The sequence below is a fragment of the Zea mays genome, chromosome 8 (genome assembly GCF_902167145.1).
Source record: "Zea mays cultivar B73 chromosome 8, Zm-B73-REFERENCE-NAM-5.0, whole genome shotgun sequence".
Classification (NCBI taxonomy): domain Eukaryota; kingdom Viridiplantae; phylum Streptophyta; class Magnoliopsida; order Poales; family Poaceae; genus Zea; species Zea mays.
Window position 1 is genome coordinate 179,626,109 of NC_050103.1, and position 24,395 is coordinate 179,650,503.

The 24,395-nt window shown below is 44.8% G+C and overlaps 1 protein-coding gene across 3 annotated transcripts; it reads left to right on the plus strand.

The window, feature by feature from the left end:
* The first annotated feature begins 393 nt into the window (after positions 1-393).
* Positions 394-5,583, plus strand: LOC100280211 (uncharacterized). Of its 3 annotated transcripts, none has more exons than XM_008656635.4 (11): positions 394-562; positions 1,109-1,526; positions 1,812-1,871; positions 1,958-2,049; positions 2,269-2,347; positions 2,426-2,519; positions 3,254-3,366; positions 4,040-4,085; positions 4,687-4,727; positions 4,821-4,984; positions 5,058-5,583. In XM_008656635.4, the coding sequence occupies exons 2-10, from the start codon at positions 1,203-1,205 to the stop codon at positions 4,974-4,976; spliced, it is 1,005 nt and encodes a 334-aa protein (XP_008654857.1). In that variant the 5' UTR covers positions 394-562; positions 1,109-1,202; the 3' UTR covers positions 4,977-4,984; positions 5,058-5,583. The 3 variants fall into 3 exon arrangements, with proteins under 3 accessions (XP_008654857.1, NP_001347960.1, XP_008654858.1); NM_001361031.1 differs by having other exon boundaries at positions 463-555; positions 5,058-5,520; XM_008656636.2 differs by lacking the exon at positions 394-562 and adding an exon at positions 569-743.
* The last annotated feature ends 18,812 nt before the right edge of the window (positions 5,584-24,395 follow it).

Here is a 24,395-nt window from a genome sequence, read left to right on the forward strand (position 1 = left end):
TTTTTGGCCTTCGGGGCGTAGACACACAAGGGCACAGAAAGGCAAAAATATCCAAATGGCATTGAAACCAGTGTGACATATTTTGAGTTCTATTCTTGCAATGTCAATGTTAATGAATGGTAAAAGTACGAAACACATTGTTTAGAGTCCAAAAATCCAATTTTCTTGGTCGTAAGATGCGTGACCTCATTTGATACGTTTTAATTGTTTCGTTTTCTCAATGCGACCAGCAACATCTCGAGGGGATAGCATAACCTAATATTTTGTGGGATGCTTCTTGGGCTCATCCAAAACTGGTGAAGCCGTGTGAAGGAGTGGTCCTGGGCCCCTGGCTTCCCCGGGAGTTCGAGACCTATGGTTGTATCTGGGCCGTGTGAAGGACTGGCTCAGGTGGAGGCGAGCAGGCTCCCTTCTTCCCTATCCACACCCACACCTACAGCAGCAGAACTGCAGAAGCGGTCCCTCTCCACAGAACTGCAGAAGCAGCGCGGCGCGGCCGTTAACTCGGCTCCCTCACCTTGCTGCCCCCTCCGCAGGCGCAGGCGCTCGCTTCCGGTAAAAAGTGAGCTAGTTCCTCTCCGCACCACTATGATTGAAGATTCACCCCAAGTTCGGTTCCACACAAAATTTAGCTCTGCTCACCGCGGTGGGCCGCCGCTGCAGCGCTGCCCTGCCACTGCCATGCGCGTCGCCGCTCGGGCCGGTCTCAATGCCGGACGCTTCTTGCGCTCAGCCGCGGCCAGGTCTGGTCCGGTCATCCCCATCCCTTACGCCTTGCGCGCCGGCGTATAGGCGTGGGTGCGTTCCGTGCGCGAGCGCGGATTGACCCATGCGATTGCCTGTAACTGTGAACAGACAACAGGTTGTCCTCAATCTAGAGAAAGAAGCTAGAAATTGCTGTCCCTTGCTTCGTTCTTGTAACAAATTGTAGGGTGTCGTGAAATACTACCGAGTGAACCACTCCGTCTTGTCTCCTGAAGCCAAAGTCCCAAGCACTGATTAGTTGACAGAGTAACCTTACTAGTTTCAGAGCACTAAGCAATTTGCTGAAAGTTTTGCATGCACCAGGCAAAATTTGCTGTGCTAATAGCAGATCGTGCTTTGCCAGAATTGGAGGTGCCATTTGCCAGGGGCGTACTCCATTGATTCGGGCTGAGTTGTGCAAATTGTGATAGAACTTTCCCGAGATTCAAGCCCATACAATGCAGGGCATCTCTATATGCGGTTCAGTTGCCTCACCCCATGGAGCAAACTGCAGAAGGGCTTGTGTTGCAAGGAACGATGTGAGGCTGCCTTGTGAAGTTAATGCAGTAAGCCAGGGATTGCACTCTCTGCATTGGTGGTGTGCACACAAACCGCAAATGAAGAACAATGGAAGAAGAATGAATGCCGCAGTGAAAACTAATGCCAGATGGTTGTTTGGAGGAGATGGGCGTAGCAATGATGCAAGGCTGGAGCGCAGTGAGTCTGCTAATGAAGATATTTTGATCTTCTACTTCCAGATGGATCTACAGACCCGGATACAGGTGAGTAGTTGCTTGTTTATTCTTGGGTACTCCACTTTCTTTAAGACAAACGAGGGATGTCTTCTCCCTATGGTCAGATTTTATATGTTTATTTATCGTTACATTATATAATCTATCACAAACAGAAGCTACTGCTCCAACTGCTAATGTTTTTCATATACCTATTGTTTCACTTATCTATTGTCTAGTCTGTGGCCTATTTACTGAATACTGGACATGCCATCACTACACTGTTGTGTGTAATATTTGTTTTTTTTTCTGCCTCACTCTTCGTTTTTTTACCAGTATGCATTGAATATAGAACAATTTGATGTGGCAAAGCAATTGAGGGAAAAACTAACCGAGGTAACATAGCACCTTCACTTACAAGTTCATGGGAAGCGAATACATAGGATAGATGAGAGCTTGCTAAAGAAGATACCCTTTTGTAGATTGAAACAGAAATTATTAGGCAGCGTGAAGCTAGAAGGGGTTCACCAAAGACTGAAGCCCAAGACAAAGCTCTAAATCTTATACGTGTGCGGTATGTTACCATTTCAAGTGTTCCATGGTAATAATAAGATTGGGTGCACTTGTACAAGTTCTCACATACACATCTTTCACATGAAGAATTCATATGTTCCGGTGCTCCCCTTTGTTATTTGACCTATACCGTAGCAAATCTGATGAGGGAAAACCAGTTGTTGGGCAACTAAAATTGATCCATTTGGAAGCTACCTTAAATTCCCCCCTTTTACTACAGTGCAGACTTGCAGAAGGCTATTGACAGTGAAAACTATGCTTTGGCAGCTGGTCTCCGTGATGACATTGCCAAACTTGAGGTATAACAAAACTGAGGGGGCCTAGTCTTATGACTGTTTTGTTGAGTAAGTTACATATGAACTTCTAATGCCTTGTAGGTTGAGTCTCTTGCAGTATCTGCTAAAGCTCTTGCTTATCAAAATGTGAAATATGCATTTCGATTAGGGCAGAAAGTACGTCACAATATACATGGTGAGTAGTTCTATACAATCTAAATATTGTTCACCTTGTCCTATGTAGCTAAGCATAATCTCAATGAATATTCATTTTGTTAAAAACGTTTGGCTCACAATATGGACACTAAAAAGCATTTAAAATTGGTCCCTTTTTGTAACAATAGGTGACCACTTTGTGCTATTTCTTTTCAGCATTCTCAACAAAGTCCTTATTTTCACTGTTCCAGTTTGGGATTGAACCAGATTCACTAAAAATACTCTACACTATCAGCTCCGATTGAACCAAAACCGATGCAATAACTTCTTTGTTTTTATATAAGCTATGTAATTAGGCTGCATAATGCCATAATGTGTCCACTGAGTCACCAGGTCGCCGGTTCGAAGCAGCCTCTCCGCATTTGCGGGGACATAGCTTGCCCCAGTTTATCCCTTCCCGAGACCCCACTCATGTGGGTGCCTCCCGCATTAGGTCTGCCGGTCTGCCCTGCCCCTATGTAATCATGATGCATAATGTGTTCGTTCTTTTTCAATCTGTTGATAAAGCTTATCTGTAGTTTTTTTAGAAAAAAGGGAAATATTTCATTAAGTGAATGAAAAAGGTCCCATTCTCTACGCTTATCTGTGGCTTTATTCATCCTCATTTTCTTTTGAGATTAAATCCATAGTTTAGTATTTGGTTTCAATATTGACTTGGTGAATGCTCTTGTTTATCCTGTTTGATTTTTGCACCATCATGCACTCTTGCTGAAGGATATAGAGGCGTGATATGTGGCATGGACCCGGTGTGCTGTGAATCCAAGTCCTGGATGGAGACAGCAAACGTGGAGAAGCTGTCTAAGGGTCCAAATCAACCTTTTTATCAGGCAAGTGCAGCTTCCAAAGTTGTATCAATCTCCACAGTTCGTAGCAGATCTCAGGACTTCTTTGTTGTAGATTATAGTAAGCTATTTTTGTGAAGTTACAGTAAAACTGCAGCTGCACTAGACTAGCAGAATGATAACATGCTATATATAATAATCCTGGCAAAGGCTAACTTGTTTGTTCATCTGATCATAATTGACGTGCTTGTACAATTTATGAAATTCATAATTGTACACTCGCAGACATGTTCTGAAATTGTTTCAGAACTTTGGTATTGTTTCTATTCTGTGACATTTATTGTTGAAATAATTAATGGCATGTTTTGGGAAGTTGGCTGAGCCTTATGGGCCAGATCCCTGATTATATAGAGGGTATTCTAGATATAGGGGATGACCTAATGCCTAACCAAGATATCTTATCTCTAGCACTAACCCTAATTGACCTACCCTCCTGCCATCTGGCCCATAATGCCCAGCCGACTGCCCATGACATAGCAGTATCGACATTTGTTAAATGAACTGTTTCTCTCTGGGTGCACATCATTCTTTGAAAACAAATTTTCTTAGTTATACAAGTATACAACAATGCCTTGTGAGATGATTCTTCATTATCAGTTTCAGTTTCTGGTCTTTTGAGATTTTGGCATACTATTTAATTTATTGTTGAATGTTTCAGGTCCTGGTTGATGTATATGTTGATCCAGAACTGCTGGTTGCATATGGTATGAGTTCTTCTTTCTTTTTTGTCAGTTGATATTTGTTGTTCTCAGGTTGGCCAATTATTCTCGCTTCCTTTGACACGCATGTTAATCTAGAGGTCTGTTTTTTTATTTTTTCCCTCTTTTTTTGTCTTCACCCCAAGGGCAGTGTACAAGAACCATTCCACTATCTATTAATACCATGATATGCACCTCTCCACCTAATTGAAGATTTAAATATATGCATTTGAGGATTTAAATTTGGGGTTGCCAGATAAAATAATGCATCTCTTGTTAGGGTGCATGCAAATCGAAACAGGACAGAGGCGACCATTTCCACTATCTATTAATACAATGACACACTCCTGCTAATCAAAGAAACGTTATATTAGTTCTAATGTATATGCATTTGAGGATTTAAATTTGAGCTTGCCAGATAAAATAATGCATCTATTGTTATGACATTTTGATAGTTATGTCTAAAATGAACTTTTATGAATTAAAGAGTGCATGAAAATCGAAACAGGTTAGATGCTATTCCACAATTTTCATTATCTAAGATACATACAGGTTTCATAAAGGAACTTGTGCAGTTTTCATAATTTCATTTTTTTTTCAATTTCAGTCGCAGAAGAAAATCTTTCTGCAGCTGAAGAATCAGAAAAAGTGGGTATATGTTCCTCATATGATGGTTGTTCGACACTTTTGGGTCTCGTATTTGTTGAGCTTAAGTAACATTGTTCCCTTTTTGTACTGCAGGGAAGGTTTGATCACCCCTACATTGAGTTTCTCTTTTACGGTGAGGACACAGCTGGGGATTTCATTCCTATCAAGCAGCTCCGTGAGAAGTATGACCAGCCACGCTATGAAGCTTCTGGAGATGAAAGTGACAACGATGGCAACACAAATAGCTAAAGGTCAAGGTAATCACTTAAAATGGTATTTGTGCATCATCAAACTGACCTGCAAACTTAGTTTCAATCCCTGTCTGTGCAGTGCCTTCGTGTTGCTAGAGTTGTTTTGGAACCATTTTGATTCACCTCCACCAACTCAGATGTGAAGTGCTGAACTATCTGGTACAGATGCAGATGTAAGACAAGGCAACCATTGGCGAACTGGGCATCCTCAGTAACCTGCAGTAATTCTCTGCATATGCCGTCCAACCTTGCAGATCGAAAATTACTCTTTTAGAGTTTTACCGTCACCAATCGATTAAGCCATGCTTGAGATAAGCTACGTGTGCCTTGCTTTTACATTATAATACCATCGATAAATATAAACGAAGGAAAGAAAGGAAGAAAGAAAGAAAGAAAAAAATATATATCCCTATGGATGTTCTGTGTATAGTTCTCTGAGATCTATCTAGTTCTGTACTGTACCCTCTGGTGGACAATTGTGCATATGTAACACTGGCAACTTGTGTGGAGTCTCGAATAAATTACGCGAAGACTTCACATGCAGTTGTTTGGACTCTGCATTCATGGAATCAATCATGTGGAAATAACATTTTTTGTTGACTGCTTGTGCTAGCTTTTCTTCGGGGGAAAGATACAATCATGATGCAGCTGAAGGTTACATCTCTTTGTGACTGCCAAGACCGAATTTTTGTAATTTAGCCCCTTTGTTAAAAAAAATCGTGTTTAGATCCCTAGATAATTTAATGTCGTTTTTAGAAACATGGCTCCGCGCCATAGCCTACCACTGATGCGCTGGACTATTAGTGGTGTCTATGTGCCAGAGCTTGGTGCCATCATTTATACAGTGGTGACCCTGAGGGTGGGGCAGAGGGACGGTCGCCCTGGGCCCCAAATTTATAGGGCCCAATTTTAGTCGATCCAATAGTCCATCAACAAAATAATAAATATCTAAACATGTTATAAGAAAATTTCAAGATGATATTATAATATATAGCCTTTTATTTACTTATTATTTGATATAAATATTTTTAGATGTATTTTGAATGTTTAATTAGTAACATTTATACATTAAAAATAATTTGAAAGGCCTCTATTTGAAACCCTGTCCCGGGCCCCTAAAATGTTAGGACCGCTGCTGCATTTATATCGCCGAGCTCCTATTTTCAGTCTCTACATAGCACATAATCGAGCTCATCTTTTTAAAATAAAAAACGGAGAGTACTGTTGTACAGTATACCCTGCGTGTATCCGCTCTCTCTGCTGGCTGCTGCGAATTGACGGAGATGCGCGTCCGAACACTCCAGCCGTGACAGTACAGTCGTCAGGTATCAAATCAAGAATCTAAAGGTACGTAATGCATGAACGCTTCTTAGGTGAAAGGGCAACTTTATATAGAGAGTAACCATTTTCGTAGAAAAAAAAAACACTAGATGTAGGAAGCATGTCGAATATTGGGGGAACAGTACTGTTAGAGGATAGAAGATCTTCAGGAATTTTAAATCGAACAACACGCATAAATTAGTCTATATAAATTTTAAAAAGAGGTCCAAGGTTCTGCTCATTGATCTTTATTTTGTTGCAATTTGCACAAATCTTGGTAGCCAAAAAAGAGACAACAAACATAATACGGGAGAGAGAGATTGGGACGTGTTCTTACAAAAAAAGTTTGCTGGGGAGTGGAGTTGGCGAGATGGCATTACATATCATCCACACGCACACGTCTATTTCGGCTGCACTCTATATCTGCAAGGAAAGCAAGCCACACGCACGTCTCAGCAAAACAAGGACTCCCTGCGTTGGCCCACGCAGTGGGGGAGGATGAAAATAAATTAGGTATGGCTCTACACAATTAGACCGTATAATATTTAGCACTCAACTAATTAACTTGTAAAACAACTCGTGATATATATAAAAAATAAAACATTGTCTAAAATAAAAACAAATTGCTACAAAACATGTAATTGTCATACCACTGATTTTGTTATATATGTCTTGGAGACCTAGGCAATTGCATTTGCCTATCCTTCTTCTTTTGAAATGCCTTCTTAATATTTTGAAGATCAAGCTCTTTGAACAATTCCCTCTCAATGTAGATCACCATTAAATCGTTAAGCCAATAATCACTCATTTTGTTGCGCAACTCAGTTTTGATAATTTTCATGGCAGAAAAAGCCCTTTCAACTGTGGTCGTTGCTACTGGGAGTAACAATGCTAACTCAATGAGCCGATAGACCAAAGGAAATACAATATCCCTGCCAATTTGAACCATTGTTTTTGCTAGGCTTGCAAGATCATGACAAGCTTTGAATTCATCAACTCTTCGCACATGAACAATAAATGTCAGTAACCGATCTTTGATTAACTTGCGATCATCAAAAGAGAAATCCTCCAAATATATCTCCATAAGACTAGCAAGCTTATTCACATCAAATATACCTCATTGAATCGATGATCCAACTATGATATAAGAGAGTCAATAGCAGCATAGAAGATATCAACACGATAAAAATGATCTTGAGTGATATTATTTCTTCCTCCTCTTCTTGACTGACCAAATCTTGGTATTGGACCATCCATATCTGGTATATCAATACTAGCTTCCACACAAAAAGCTTTGACTTCTTCAAACAATGGATCCCAACCTTCACTTCTCAAATCATTCAAACGAATTCTCACATCAACAACTAAAGACATGGCTTGAACAATATTTTGATCCTTCTTTTGCAACAGAAGGGACAACTCATTTGTGATGCGAAGGAGTACTTGGGTTTGTACTACTAGACGCGCGACTAAAATAGCTTTTTAAATCTACAAATTTGTGACTTGGTCCTCTTTCCCTTTGATTTGGCATAATTATTACCTGCAAGTTTGTGACAAACAACAACATTCAAACAATCAACATTCAAACAAAGAAGCGGAAGGCCTCGCGTGCTGCGTGTGCTCGGGGGCTCGAACCTGGAAGCGGAAGGCGCGTGCTTGGGCCGAGCCCGAGCGGACGACGGGCGGAGGCGCGGAGCTTCTCCTGCTCGCCTTCTCGGGCCGTCGGGCGCTCGGCGGACGGCGCGCCGGAGTGCCGCGGTGCTGGGCTGCTGGCTCGGCTGCTGGGCGGTGCTGCACTGCCGCCGCAGCTACTGGGCTGGGCGGACGGCGTGGCTGCTGGCCGGTGCCGCGGCTGCTCCGCTGCAGGGCGCCTGCTGCCTGCTGGGCGGTGCTGGCTGGTGGCTGCTCGTGCCCTCGGGCCTCGGCGCTCGGCGGACGTGCGGGACGAGTGGACGACGGACGGCTCGAGCTGGGCGGACGGGCGGACTGCGACGGCCGGTTCTGTTTTTTTAGGTATGGCTTGGGCCATAATGGGCCCTCCGCCCCTGGGCCCACGCGACCCGAGACGGGAGCTCGGCGCTATGATTCATGGCGCCGAGCTCTACCACATAGGTGTCGGCTCAACAGTGATAGTCCAGTGCACTAGGTACTTCGGTGTCGTAGGTTATAACACCGAGCCATATTAACTTGTCGTCACGTCCTATGGCGTCGAGAAAAGGGTCCAAAAACGACATTAAATTATTCAAGGGTCTAAACGTGAATTTTTTGAACAAAAATGACTAAATTGCAAAAAAATGCGACTGCGAAGATGGAGCGAAGAAATTTCGCGGATTCCCATCTTTTTTACACTAGCGATGGCCAGAAAAGTTACAGCATTGGAACTATTGAAAACTACTGCAACTTCATAAGTTACTGTGTCAAGACCTAGCAAATATGTTTGGTTGTAATGACAGAACAAAATAGGATAGAACGACCCCTTAAATAAGACTGTTTGGTTCAGGATAAGGGTTGAAACAGGACTATCCTAATCTCAATTGTTCCTTAAAATTGGAGGAACGAGAGAGGACGACATGAGACGTCCTTGTTCTACCTGTCCCTAGCTATCCCGTAATCAAACGCATCATAAGGGACATGGCATCAACCGACAAATCTTTATCGGGCTTTGGAATGCTGAAATTTCATATAATTTGTATTAAAAGTAGTTTATTTTATAGAAAAAGTAAAAAAACTGCAATCCAAAGGCGGCCTTAAAGGATCCGGGGCATCTTTTTATTTGCGCAAGCCATGTAGAATATTTCATGTTATAAAGAATAGAAACCTTGAATTAATCTCTTTATGTATTCATATCATATATATAGCTCGTGAAATCACACAATCAATCAATATTGATCGACTATGTCTAAGGTAATGGCTTTTCCATGATAGTTATGAGAATTGAATTGTCGAGCCAAAAGTGAGACAATGAAACATTAGATGATTTTCTCTAAAAAAATAAAACATTAGAACTGTCGAGCCAAAAGTTGATCTAACAAAGTGACCGGAGATGGAACCGATCATGAACCCCTCAAATCCCTCCTTTAGAATGAAGACAGACAACAATGATTGCCTACAATATTATTTGTGAGAATATGCACACATGTGATCTGGTGCAAGAATATATAGCCTATCATGTGTTTTCTGTCAAAGACAGATGGTCGGTGTCGAAGCTCGACGACAAAGAAGAGACAAAAAAAAACTAACTGGAGCTTATTATGTTGCCCTATAAATTTTAGCCCTTCGACGACAAATTTTTAGGGTCGTGCAAAGTGTGGCTTGCTACTGTTAAGATAATCGCCAATGAAATACTCAGAAACTATATAATAAAAAGAAGACATATTATTAATCGAAGCTTTTAGCAGCAAAGGAATGTAGAGGTTCAACCGGGTCTTCAAGGCATACGGGCTCAAGTATTCAGACTATCCAAACCTTGCGAAGGACGATGGGACTGGAATAAAAAAAATGTGAACTAAGCATGTTGTAGGAGGAGGCAATACATGGCTTAAAAAAGCAAAAACACTTTGATGCCCCTGTGCCGAAGGCAAAACTTCCAATAATGGCCGAAGCTGAGAAAAAAGCTTATGAAGTTGGTCACCAAAAAGATTGTGGTTAGTGAAGCAATCCTAGGGACAACATAGATTCTCGAGACAATGACAAAGAGAATGCTTGCTAGCGTTCTTAGTCTTCTAGACACTATAAATTTTGAGCCCCTTGAAAGTCGTCTAGAGGGAGGGTGAGCAGACAAAACCTAAAATTTAAACTCAAAACTTGATCCGAAATATATAATTCTAAGTGTTAGAATAAGAGATGTTAATCTAGGATAAGTTCAAGTGCAATATGTTGCTAATAAATATAAATGCAGAAAGATCTTAGCAATAATATAAAGATTAAGGCACATAGAATATAGGGAAGAAATGTGTACAACAAATTGCAAAAGCAAAACAAAGACACAGGAATTTATTTGCTAGAGTTTGGTTTCATAAATAAGCCTATGTCTCCATTGAAGAGTCCACAAAGGATCGGGTTTTTCTCAACCCTTTTCTCACTAAAGTGATCACCAAGATCAAACTTGAGTTCCCTTCCACTTTGCTCAAATGTGAGATGGAGTCTCCACAAGCTTCTCCACAATTTGGAGGCTCTTGCCTGCTTTACAATTCTCATTGGGAGCTTTGCCCTAAGGCTCAAAATCACAAAACACTCCTTTTGCATCTCAAACACAAATGCTCTATCACTTATCACTCAAACGAATGTTATTTCTAAGTACACAACACAATTTGAGACACTTGGATCACTTGGGAAGGTTGGAGATGTTGCTCTAGCTTGTATCACTTTTTTCTCAGCTCTTGGATGTCCTACACACTAGTTGGGGTCGTATTTATAAGCCCCCAAAGCCCATAGAGCCATTGGAAATCCACTCCCAAAACTATTTTGACACTGGCCATACCGGACCGATACGGTGGTGCATCGGACATGGCACTATACCTTGTCCCGTTAGTGACCATTTTGTAATGTTGTCAGCTATCAGTGGCACTGGACTCGTCCGGTGCACACCAGACATCGCATTGTTCACTGCCACATCAGCAGACCACTAGACTTCCCCTTCTAACCGTTGGGTATACTGTAGGTCTGATGGCACACTAGACTGGTAAGGTGCACCCCTTCTGCTGAATTCCATTTACACCTTCTCTGTGTGTAGAGTATGGTGAGTGGTCCAGTGGCACACCAGACTGATCCGGTGCACCAATCTGCCAAAGCCCCAAAAATTACATCTATGTGTGCCCGATCCGGTGCACATCAGACCTGTTACGAGAGGTCCGGTGCACTCTCAAGTACCTAGATTTAATCCATTTTGGACACAACTTTCTAGGCTTCAATATTGTCTTGGACACTTTGATGACTTAGACAAACATATCTTGAGCCCATTTAAACACTCTTAAGTCATAGATCTTGATCTTTTAATTCCTTCCTTATACTTTCTCATACTTAACTCTATTTGACCCCTGGAATACTAAATTCTACATCTGATCTTTGAAATGTTCCAATATGTTACTATGACTTTTTAGGACTTATCTAAACACTAAATTGACCCAAAATTCATTTCTTACTTAATATTCCTTTTTTCTCTGAGTCTGGTCTATATCTCTGCACTAGATCTTCTAAATTCAGTCTCTTAATCATGTGCTTAAACACTTAGCAAACTAGTTAGTCCACTGAGTTGTGATAATCACAAACACAAAAACCAATATAGAAATGGCTCAAAGACCATTTCTCTTTCACCCCTACAAAGCGAGTGAAGAGCCCCGCAACTCCTACCACTAAGTGGGACAACTCTGAAGCTTGGTGTTGATGTAGATGAGGACACCTCCTTGATCTACCACACCATGTGCCTCCCCTCTTTGGCATATTTGGCGATGAGCAAACCAAAGACATCAGGCCTAGCGAGAGCCTAAGGTCCACTACCGATAATATCAAGGCCACATGAGTGAAACCATTCTTCAGGCCACATATGAATCTTCGTCTGACAAACAGAAACAATCGCCCATAGTAGCAATAGTCGAAATGGATCTAGACCACCCATACTCTTCGGTCATAGAAGTAGAAAAGGAACACAACTAAAGAGCTCTCTTGTTTGAAGCACATTTCTACGAAAAGAGACAAAGCCTTTAATGAAGAGAAGCCATGACTTTGCAATATCTCTAGGGTGAAGTTCATTCTATAAGAAGCCACCACGCTAGCCATATTTGCCGAAGGCTTGGGCTACGACAAGGATTGCACTTTATTTGATGGCATACCATTCATCCAACACATTGGAGTGCATTCCTAACATAAATGAGACTAACATTGTACAATAAATAATGGGCAACTTTGGCCTACCCATGCTCGAAGCGTCCCGATCCTTTGGGACTCAAATGTGATACAATTACTAGTCCCAGGAGGCTAGTAACCACATTCATTACTTCAAATAGTTACAGAGTCTGAATAATGTTATTACAATAACGGGGATACAAGCTCGAAAGTGAGCCGAAAAACATAAAGCGCAGTGGAAGATAAAATAGCCCAGGCCACAGGCAGAACTGGGTGAAGACACAGCCCCATCAATCAAGCATAGTAGAAAAGAAGTCTTCAGCTGCTGAAAAACATAAATAAATCTGGGTGAATACACTAGGTATTCCGCAAGCCCACCCGGCTCCTGTAAAGAGAAAGTGACCTATATTGTACATGCTTTATATGGTGGAATTGAAGTCACTCATACTTTTTCATAGAAAGGCGGTACTCAATGTTTAGGGTTTTCCCAAGACAAAAGAAGTAACACTTGCTTGACCACCATTGAGCTTCCCGCTCCCGTGGTACCATTTTCTTTCCAGAACATACACACGCATTTCCCTGTTCCCAGTTGTAGTAGAAACACTAATTGTCATACCATATCAGACTCGTCCATACCAGTGGACACGGACTATTCGAATAGGTTTAGACTCTACGCAGAGGGGTACACTTTACCCACTAGTCCGGCTCTGCGATCTCATGGCCAATGAGACCCGAATCCGAAACTCTTTCCTTCCTTGTACGTCCGAACCTTAACGGTTATACCGGAAGGAGTCAGGCCACCACCATGTCCAAACCGGACAAAACATTCCCCCTCCTTATCCTCCCGGTGCTACCCCAGCCTTCATAACCCTGGGGTGGGACCGTACGAGTTCAGATAGAGTGGCTGCCCACACAGCCTCGAGTGGTTGTACTTTTTGAGAGTACAGGTAATGAAAGATGACAAACCGGTCCTTATATGAGAGGACGATCCTTCTGCTCACGCCTAAACCAGCTGAGCCAACATCTTAGGCCCTCCCCTAAACCAGGGAGTCCCTGATCATCCTACTTCACCAGGTGATGAGGGTGAGTACCCTTCATCGCACTCTTTTGGAAAACATTTCACTTATACCCCTTTTTACTTGTCCCATATCTTTTAATCGAAGTAATAGTTAATGCGGGCTCTCTCATGCTTACCATGCAATTCGATTCCCATCCCATAATCCAGGCTTAGGCAGTGGTAGAGAGAAATAGGTAAATAATGCATCAAGGGAAAGATGGACTTGCCTTCGTCGAAGCTTTCCTGGCACAAAAGGTTAATCTCGGAGGGGTCGGGTTCCTGCCCTTCTTCCGGAGCTAAGAGTTCCGAAGGATCGGATCCCTCTTCCGCTAATTAAACAAGACAATAACAATACATCAAACATAGTGACCTTTGTGGGGTGTGCAAATTATTATACTTTATTATTTTTTTGCCCTAATAATTTATTTTTGTTCTAGGAATCAGATCTATGTAGAACTCCACTTCTCTTTCTGGTGGCATTCCTGGCAATTCTTCTGGAAATACGTCCATGAATTCTTCCACTACTGATATACTTTTCGTTGTTAGATTGAACATCATTGGGTCACTGGCGGGTGGCTGTGCCTGGCAAGAGACTGACTTTCCCTGCTGGTCGGTGAGGAGGACTGTCTTGTCTGCGCAACTGATGATGCCTTTGTGTTTAGTTAGCCAATCCATCCCTAGGATTACATCAATTCCCTTGGATGGCAAGACAGTTAAGTCTGCCAGGAATACTACCCCACTTAAAAGGATTCTGACTTGGGAACATTTTAGTTGGCATAGGAGGTCGGACCCTGGGGTTCAGGTGACCAAAGGAATCTCTAGGGGAGTAGAGGGAATGCCATATTTTTCCACAAAGCTAGTGGCTATGAAAGAGTGGGATGCTCCAGAATCGAAAAGTACGGTAGCGGGAGTAAATTCAACAAGGAACTCACCGAGTACTACTCCCGGAGCCTGCTGAGCTTCCTGGGCATCGACGTGATTTACACGTGCCCTCCCTTGGTACGGAGTCTTGTTCTGCTGGCTGACGGCGGAGGGCGCCTTGGGGGCGGGTGCCGAGGTATTCTTGGGGCCATTCACCGAGTTGGAGTAGGCGGGTCCCTGTGGCTTCAGCTGCGGACAGTTGTTCTTGAAGTGACTTGGATCACCGCAGTGCCAACATGCATTTGCCGTAGGTTGGTTGCTTGCCACCGAGGGAGAATGGAAAGAGCTCTGACTCTGCTGGCTGAATCGTGACGGAGTGGGTCCAGCTGGTCTACTGAAGTTGGGCCCCTTGGGTGGAAACCCAAATGATCGAGTCTTCTGGTGCCGGTCCTGCTGTTGTGCCCGGAGAACCTGGAACTTCCTTTTGAGATGTCCTTTTTCTTCCTCCTTAGCTCTTTCAACTTGCATGGCCTTGTTGGAAAGGTGAGAGAAGTTGAGGAAGTCTTGGCTAGCCAGAATTGTCTTGAGTTCTAGCCTGAGTCCCTTAAGGAAACGGGCCATCTTCTTGCTCTCAGTATTGACATCATCTGGCGCGTAGCGGGCTAACTCCGTGAACTTGTGCACATATTCGCTGACAGATCTTCCGTCTTGAGTCAATTCTCGGAACTCGTCCTCCTTAAGCTGTACCAATCCTTGGGGCACATGGTGCTCCCGGAAAGCTGCTTCAAATTCCGCCCAGGTAGCATCTCTGATGGTGACGTTGAAGGTGTCCCACCAGGCTAAGGCCATCCCAGAGAGTTGGTGGGCAGCCAGTTGAACACGCTGATTTTCTGGGCAACCAATGGCTTCCAGCTTCCTTTTGATCGTGCGCATCCAATCGTCTGCATCGAGGGGTTGCTTGATCCGGCGAACGTGGGAGGTTTGAGTCTCAGAAAGTCCCCCATTCTGTCTTGCGGTCTTCCACCATTTGGCCGTTGATTTTCCAGATTTCGAGTGAGGACCTCGATGAGTCGGGTCTGATTGGCTAGAACTTGGGCTAGGTCTAAGGGTAGGGGTGGAGGTGCGGGGAGGTGGGTTTCACTCTCTTCTCTAACGACTTCCCCTTCAGCTCTTCGGGGGGAACCTGCTCCAATCCCTGAGGCGGTAGGCGTGGTTTTATCCGAAGCCATCTGCCAGGGAAGAGAGTCACTATCATGCACATGCAAATTGTTTTCAACCAAGTTATTTTATTCATTACACCATCACATTACAAGCATAAGACTAGTACAGGGGGAGACTACACGAGAGCGTTCTTCGAGGTACTAGCGAGTTCCTTGTCTAAGGTGTCCCCAAATGCCTTGAGAAGATCATCGAGGCTGGCTAGGGATACATCTTCTTCGTCGGACCAGTCATCTATTCTAGGGGTAGGTAGGGCTAGAGGGGCCTTCTTCTCTGTCTGGCATCCTTGGTTAGTGGTCTTCTTCTGGATCTTCTTTTTGAGGGCGAGTGCCTTTAGCTTCTTGTCAAAGTCTATCTTCAAGGTCCGATAGGCCTCACGGGTGTTGGCTTCCTCGCCTTCCACTATGCCGAGACTCTCCTGGAGAGATGCCTTCTCTTGCGTAAGCTCTTTGACTTGCTGCTCTAGGCTTTCCACTCGGGAGTTTAGGTGGGTACAATGGGAGGAGAGCTCATCGTAGTGGTTGTCGAGGGTGTGGAGGTATCCAGCCATGTAGACGATAGTGGGATCATCTTCTATGGGATCTCCTCCTGATAGAGCCTGGAGTCTTTTCTTCCAGGTTGGGGTGTTTTTGTTGCTGGGTGGGAAATATCGGAGGGGAGTCTCAAAGATCTCTTGGCTATAGTTTTGGCACAGTTGTTTGAGGGATTTTCGAGCAACGCTCTGGCATGTGTCTGGGAAGCAGTGCCCGATGAAGGTAATTTGGAAAGGAGGGTGGTTTGGGTAGTTCCGGCTTTCTCCCAAGTAGACCGCCATAGAGCACTTTTCCATTCCATTTTCACGGTACTCTTTCCAGACATATTCGGGCTTCTTGCGGATCCTCAAGCGCAGCGTGCAGCTTCGAAGAAGGTGAGGAAAGCCTTCCTCCTCTGAGCAATAGGAAGTCCTAATCACCCAGGGGTTTTCCATCTGGTAGACGGAAAGAAAGGTCTATTAATATCGGGGAAAAGGGGAAAGAGTGTTTCTTGGAGGTAAGAGGTGTTTTCTTGTTAAGGCAACTTTTAAGGTCAGGGCTGTGGTCTACGGCCAGTCCTATAGGTTCTGATACCACCTAAAGCGTCCCGATCCTTTGGGACTCAAATGTGATACAATTACTAGTCCCAGGAGGCTAGTAACCACATTCATTACTTCAAATAGTTACAGAGTCTGAATAATGTTATTACAATACCGGGGATACAAGCTCGAAAGTGAGCCGAAAAACATAAAGCGCAGTGGAAGATAAAATAGCTCAGGCCACAGGCAGAACTGGGTGAAGACACAGCCCCATCAATCAAGCATAGCAGAAAAGAAGTCTTCAGCTACTGAAAAACATAAATAAATCTGGGTGAATACACTAGGTATTCCGCAAGCCCACCCGGCTCCCGTAAAGAGAAAGTGACCTATATTGTACATGCTTTATATGGTGGAGTTGAAGTCACTCATACTTTTTGATAGAAAGGCGGTACTCAATGTTTAGGGTTTTCCCAAGACAAAAGAAGTAACACTTGCTTGACCACCACTGAGCTTCCCGCTCCCGTGGTACCATTTTCTTTCCAGAACATACACACGCATTTCCCTGTTCCCAGTTGTAGTAGAAACACTAATTGTCATACTATACCAGACTCGTCCATACCAGTGGACACGGACTATTCGAATAGGTTTAGACTCTGCACAGAGGGGTACACTTTACCCACTAGTCCGGCTCTGCGATCTCATGGCCAATGAGACCTGAATCCGAAACTCTTTCCTTCCTTGTACGTCCGAACCTTAACGGTTATACCGGAAGGAGTCAGGCCACCACCATGTCCAAACCGGACAAAACATTCCCCCTCCTTATCCTCCCGGTGCTACCCCAGCCTTCATAACCCTGGGGTGGGACCGTACGAGTTCAGATTGAGTGGCTGCCCACACAACCTCGAGTGGTTGTACTTTTTGAGAGTACAGGTAATGAAAGATGACAAACTGGTCCTTATATGAGAGGACGATCCTTCTGCTCACGCCTAAACCAGCTGAGCCAACATCTTAGGCCCTCCCCTAAACCAGGGAGTCCCTGATCATCCTACTTCACCAGGTGATGAGGGTGAGTACCCTTCATCGCACTCTTTTGGAAAACATTTCACTTATACCCCTTTTTACTTGTCCCATATCTTTTAATCGAAGTAATAGTTAATGCGGGCTCTCTCATGCTTACCATGCAATTCGATTCCCATCCCATAATCCAGGCTTAGGCAGTGGTAGAGAGAAATAGGTAAATAATGCATCAAGGGAAAGATGGACTTGCCTTTGTTGAAGCTTTCCTGGCACAAAAGGTTAATCTCGGAGGGGTCGGGTTCCTGCCCTTCTTCCGGAGCTAAGAGTTCCGGAGGATCGGATCCCTCTTCCGCTAATTAAACAAGACAATAACAATACATCAAACATAGTGACCTTTGTGGGGTGTGCAAATTATTATACTTTATTATTTTTGTGCCCTAATAATTTATTTAGACAATTTTTGGTGCATAAAATATTAGTATCTAAATATATGTGTGAAAATGGGAAAGGAAAATAGGAAAAAGAAAAAGAAAAGGGATTCTCCATCCAACCGGGCCGGGGGGGATTTTGGCCCACAAGGCGTGCGGGCGCGGGCGCGCTTTGCGGCCCAAACGGCCCAGCAGCGAGGGGACGGCGGCGGGGACGGCGCCGTAGCGCGGGCCCACCAGCTAGGGAGAGAGGGGGGGGGGAGCTGACGGCGCTACGGTAACGGAGGGGAAGGGGGCTCGACCGGGCCGGTCGGCGGCGAGCTCCGTGGCGGTTCTCCGCCGTCGGTCCGGTCCTCTGGCAGGGAAGGGGTGGCGAAGCACGGGCGGTTGGAGTGGGTCACGATGGTGGGGCAAATTTGGCCTACAGGGGCGTATGGCGGCCGGTCCATGGCGCAGTGGCGGGCGCCCGCGGCGGCGAAGCCGCCGGTGAGGTTTCCAGCCACGACAGGGGGGGGCAAAGTGGTGTTGAGTGATCACGAGTGTGTGGCGGAGCTTTGGCCATAGCTTAATTGAACAGAGAGACGCTAGAGAGGGGGAAGGGAGCTCACCGGAGCAAGGCAGGGGGCACGGCGGCGCTCGCTTGAACGGCTCGGGGAGGAGGGCAGTGAGGATGGCTGGTGTTGTGTGGCGAAGACGGTGCTCGAGCGGGCCCTTTTATAGGCGCTCGGGGGAGGGAGGGGGATGGGGGAGACGACGAGCACCGGCGAGCTCGCCATGGGTACGGGAATGGCGCTAACGCCGATTGGGACGGCTCGGGCAGGCTGAGGGGGTGAGTGGTCGGCTCAAGCACAGTGGCGGGGTTATCGCGGGGGCTGGCAGGCATTAATGGCGAGGCGACGAGGCGAGGGGCGCTCGGCGGCGATTGCGCCGGTGAGGGATGGGCGAGGGAGAAGGAGCTGACGGGTGGGGTCGGGCTGCCAGTGAGAGAGGTTCGCGCGAGGGAGAGAGCGGTGAGGTGCTGACAGGCGGTGCCCAGTGGTCAGGGGGCGGGAGCGGCGCGCGGGTTGGGCCGCCTGGGCCGGAAGAGAGGGGGGAGCGGGCGCGCGCGAGCTGGGCTGGGATTCGGCCCAGCCGAGGGAGGGGAGAGGGTTTTTCCTTTTCCTTTTCTTATTCTATTCCTTTTTCTTTTTCTTTTCTACTTTTGTGTCTTTTTGTTTCTTTTTCTCTTATCAAAATTTCTCTAAATGAACTTGGTGATAAATATGGTCTATGTGAGGTGCTTCAAATCATTTTAAGTGCATGCAAATGATGGGGTGACCTAGGGGTAGGGTTAAGGGAGAAGAATAAAATGAAGGAGGGGGGAATTAGGGGGGTTAGGGTTTCAAACCTGGGTTGGGATTTTGGGATGTTACAATGCTCGAACACAAGGTCACTGCCCTTAGCAAGCGAGACCTTGCCTAATGTATTACGTATAGCCCAAAGGTTTGTATTTGTTCTACTTTGTTTCTACATTCTTTGTGCAAGCTTTAGTAGATAAATAGTTCTTTCTTTTCTCCTTTTTAGGGCATGACCCTAAGCAAAGCTCATAGGACCTAGAGTGATCTAGAAGAGAAAAGCCATGCCATGTCCATATCTGAGCTTCACGAAGATATCATTGTGTTATGGAAAAACGATGGGGAGAAGACTAAAATGTTGAATACCTAGCTAAAGGCCTTCGAAAATGTTATGGCACTATCAAGGCTTTGACCCAAGAGAAGGCCACCCTTCAAGCTACGCTAGAGACAAGGAACAAGGAGTTGCAGATCTTCAATCCAAAGTCTCTAAGAAACAAGAAAAAACATGATGCAGAGGTTCTGGTGCTTATATAGTAGCTTGTTGATGCCTAGAAGAAGAATCAAAATGTCTCCAAGGAGCTTAAAGAGGAAAGTAAAGCTCTGACAAACTACAAAACACCCTCTCAATCGTACACTCAGTTTTTGATATGGCTTCACACTGCCCTTACCGTGTATATAACATTTTGTCTTTGGTTGGTGTGTGACCAAAACATATGTCATTTAAAGATGGCGAATCTGGCAGGGCCCTAAACTAGATGGTCGATGAAGTGGACAGTTTCTCCTCCGTGCTTGAATCAAGTGGCGATTACTGCGCTTTGGCCAATGCCCACAGTGTTGCTTGTATCGTCCTAGAGAAAGTCGATTGCTCCCACTTAAAAATTGTGGCATGTCCTAATTTTAATATTTTAGCCAAAGATATAAAGTACCCTTCAAATGGGTCTCACAACATGGGTCAAAGATTCTTCATATTAATTTGAAACAAGGGTGAACAGGACCTAGCCTATGCATATGCCAAAAGCATAAGGAGGCACACAACACAAAAATAGCTAAGTAAAAAAAGAAAGATGAGGGTCCGCGCCACTTGCTGACCAAGTGTAGATTTTGTATATCAGATTTTGCCAAAGATACTTTAGAATAGCTATAACTTAGCCTTTGCTTTGTATGCATGCCTTCACAACCTATTGAAAACGCGTCTATCGGTGCTGACAAAAGGGTCTAGCATGCGGATCTAAGGCTAAATGCATTTACATATTCAAATCCAAATGAATAATGGATTTAGTTGTATAAGATATTTGTAATGAAACATAATTTAAATTTATGAATGAAGACATATAAATATACTTGTTTTAATTTCAAGTTTGGGCTATATATTTTTCTTTTTTGAGATGAAGGTCAAAAGTATCTCCATTATCTTCATGCTAATGAAATGACATTTTGGAACCAACATGTGTAGCTAGAATGTTTACCTTAGAGCTTTGTTTATGTGAAACGTATGTTGTTTTATTCAGAGTCCAATGTAAAAAATGCCTCCCCTTCTTTCGCACACATGAAGCGATGCAGCACAAAGACCAAAATTGGCAAAGCTACTAATGTGAAAGCTTTGATAATGACATATGCATAAACGTTTTTGTTCTGAGCCAAAAGTGAAGAAGTACATCCCCTCTTTCTACACAAAGGACCCATAATATATGTTTTATTGAAACGTTTCCACAAAGACCTTTTTATATGTTGTCGCTTTAGAGATTTTATTCTGCCTTGTCATCTTTAAGCTATGACGAAGGTCATTTGCTGCCTTGTCGCATGAAGATATGATGAAGGGATTGTTATGCCTTGTCACCATTAAGATATGACAAAGGCCATTTTCTATACTATTGCCATTAAGATAAGATGAAGGTATTTTTCTGCCTCGTCACCATTAAGATGCGACGAACGACTTTTTGCCTTATCACCATTAAGGTATAACAAAGATCTTTTTTCTGCCCTGTCACTATTGAGATATGACAAATGTTTTTTTCTTAGACTTCGGTTTTGTTGGTTAGCACTCGAAGTCGAAGGTGTTGGCGCATGTCAGATTCCTTAGAGAACTTGCCTTTATATTCCTTAGGCTAATTACAACCTACTGAGAGCCACCTATTAAAAACCTTACCCCTTACCTTTTTGATAAAGTTCCCCTTCATAAGGAAAAAGGGTGCATTCTCTTTAACCAAAAAGAAGGAATAAAGAATAAAATGAAACATTTAACTGTAGTTTAAACATAATATCTCTAAAGGTCGCCAGAGCATGAGTGTAGTTCTTTCAAGTCAGCCAACCTGAAGGAGCCAGAATGATTCAAAGCTTTTACTAGAAAGATGTCAGTGTTTGTTACCCGACCGCACACCACAGGGTTACCTTGTGATGCTTTTGGGCAGGACGACGCCGTTGATCGTGACTCGATGGTTCGTGCGGTGGCACGATAGGAGAAACATATAAGCTTGTACAGGTTCGAGCCACGTGAGAGGCGTAACACCCTACGTCATGCGATGATCTTGGTATTGGGATGAGATTACAAGCTGTGAACTATGAGAATGGTGGGCTGAGGTGAGATGAAAATGGTAGGGGTGGCTCTTGGCCTTATATACACGACCAAGTGTAGCTATCCCCACATTGGTGACAAATGTAATCCATTCGCCTATTTCTCGGTTTGTAGCGAAATGTCCTCCTACATCTTGGGAACTCCCTGCGCTCATCCGCCCGAGTTACCACCGGAGGCTTAGCTTGTCGGGTGGGCGCAATCGTCATGCTAGACATACTTGTGCTCTCATGGTGCCTAAATTAGATGTTGGCCTTTGCTGGTTCAGAATGGGCTTGCTTCGCCTGGTTACTTTCGGCCGGCCCACCACAGGACGCCCTAGGGGGATGCCTGCTAGGTGGCCCCAGATGTGTTTTCATGCGCATGTGGACCCGAGGGATATCTATCCCCCACAAGCCCCCCGAGCTTTGAATTGATTTTGAGTAATCAACTCAAAGGTCATTATTGTTCGCTTTTGAGTTTAGCGTTTTTCCCTTGGCTTTCCTGTGTCTGTTGGGTGCACCGAAGATGCACCCAATGGGTGTAGCCCCTTAGATTTGAATTGATTTTGAGTAACCAACTCAAATGTCATTAATGTTCGCTTTTGAGTTTAGTGTTCTTCCCTGGGCTTTCCTGTGTCCATTGGGTGCACCGAAGGTGCACCAAATGGGTGTAGCCCACAAGCTTTGAATTGATTTCGAGTAATCAACTCAAAGGTCTTTTAAACCTGCACTCAGAAGATTTTGATGTAATCCAGCGGTGACGTCTGTCCACCCCTAGCTTGGTTTGAATTCGTTCCGACTGGATGCCTTGATGAATAGGAGTCTAGTCGGCCGAGCCTAAACCAGGAGAAGTCTGGCTAGACGACACTTGACCAAGGACTTCAATGCTTCTGCTGATTGGACTTTTGCCCGATAGAGTCCTAATTGCCTTCAGTTTTACCGATCTTGCCCTTTTTTGTTGGGTATTCAATGCATATATGTTGCAGGTCATGCTGCTTCAGAAAATCTCAAAAAATCCGGATGGTACAACCAATGGGTGCACCCAATGGGTGTCTATCCACTGAAAGGTGCCCATTGTCTTGTCCCGAAATAGTAAACTGATATGACAGGGAGGTGTAATGTTGTGTCTGGGTGGTTGACTTTGATTTCTTCCGATGCCGTGTTATGTGAAACGATGCCAACTGCCTGTCTTATTTCTTAGAAATCTGAGCTGCTATTGAAGTCTTGTGACTGTTCGCCAAACGGGCGGGGAACGATGGGCCACCCTCTGCCTCCTTTAAATAGCCTGCTCACCCCCGATTGCTTTCATCACTTGTTCTTGTTCACTCGTTCCCCTCTTCTCCCCTTCCTCCTCACCCAAGAGAGCGATGGCCGGAGGGAAGGGAAGCAGGGGCAGGCATCACTCGGCGGAGGGGAAGCACAAGCGCCCTCTGAGCCCTTCATCAGAGGACTTCAGGGGCTCGGAGTTCTCTGAGGAGGAGTTGTCCTCCGAGTACAATGGCTCACCCCCTCCGGCGTCCCCCATGGCGTCGTCTGATGACTCAGATGACTCCACGGGGTTGTCGGCGACAAAGTGAGCCTACATCTGATCCGTTGAGCGTGTGGGGCTCGGGGGGTTGGATGACTCAGAGGGGGAGGACTCCTCGGACTTTGAGGAGGAGGGTAGCGGCAGCGGCGACGACGACAACAGCGGTGGCGACGACGACATCGACGGTGATGAGGGCGATGGAGACGACAGTAACGCCGGTGGCAAGGCGCCACCGACGTAGATAGTAGTGTAGTGGTAGTTGTAGTAGTAGCCATAGTTGTAGTATTAGTTTTGTAGCAGTAGTTGTTGTTGTTGTAGTAGTAGCAGTAGTAGCAGTAGTTGTAGTTGTAGTAGTGGTAGAGGAACAATGATATCAGGGTCGGCTCATAATGAGTCGGCCCTATTTTCTTTGTAATGTTCTTCCTCCGATTGAATGAAATCCGACCATTGCACTTCTGCTTTTGTTCTACTCCTGCTTTGCCTGATAAGTTGATTCTGATGGACCCAATCGACGATTTCAGTTTTCGAAACACTCAGGTAGGCCCGTCTGGAAACTCTGTCCGACCCATTTTATTCTGTTATGCCAAAAACTTGTTCGAGCCACTTGCCCGCCATGATGCACCTGACTTAGCATGTGCGTATACATCCTTGTCAACGGTTTCCCGGTGCGTGAACCCTAACTCTGTTTTTCTTCCGCCACATTCCAGTCCCTCGAGCCTGTGCTTGCTCCTACGTCGTACCCGAGCCTGCTTGCTTGTGAGATCGGGATGGCACCCATGAAGAGGAAATAGGGGGTCGCTACGCCCTCTATCCCTCTAATTGATCCCAATAGCCAGCTCCCTTTATGCGATAATTACACTTCCGTCATTTCGAAACCTGATCTTCTTCATCTCGTCGAGATCGATGTTCTCCCACCCAAAGATTTGTGCTCTTGGCGAATCTGGCGGGGGATCACCATCCCGGCAGAGGACACCCATGAAGCGATCGTTTTCGTTCCCTTCTTGACCTGAGGACTGGGTTTGCCGATTTCTCCTTTTTTTCTGTGGTCTCCTTGACTTCTATTCCCTCAATTTGACTCATCTGAATCCCAACTCTGTGCTTCAAATTGCTGTGTTCATTCATCTCTATGAGGCATTCCTGCTTCCTGGGAGTTTATCCACACTTTGGCTTGTGGAAGTATCTATACCACTCTAGGCCTGGAATGGTCGGGGG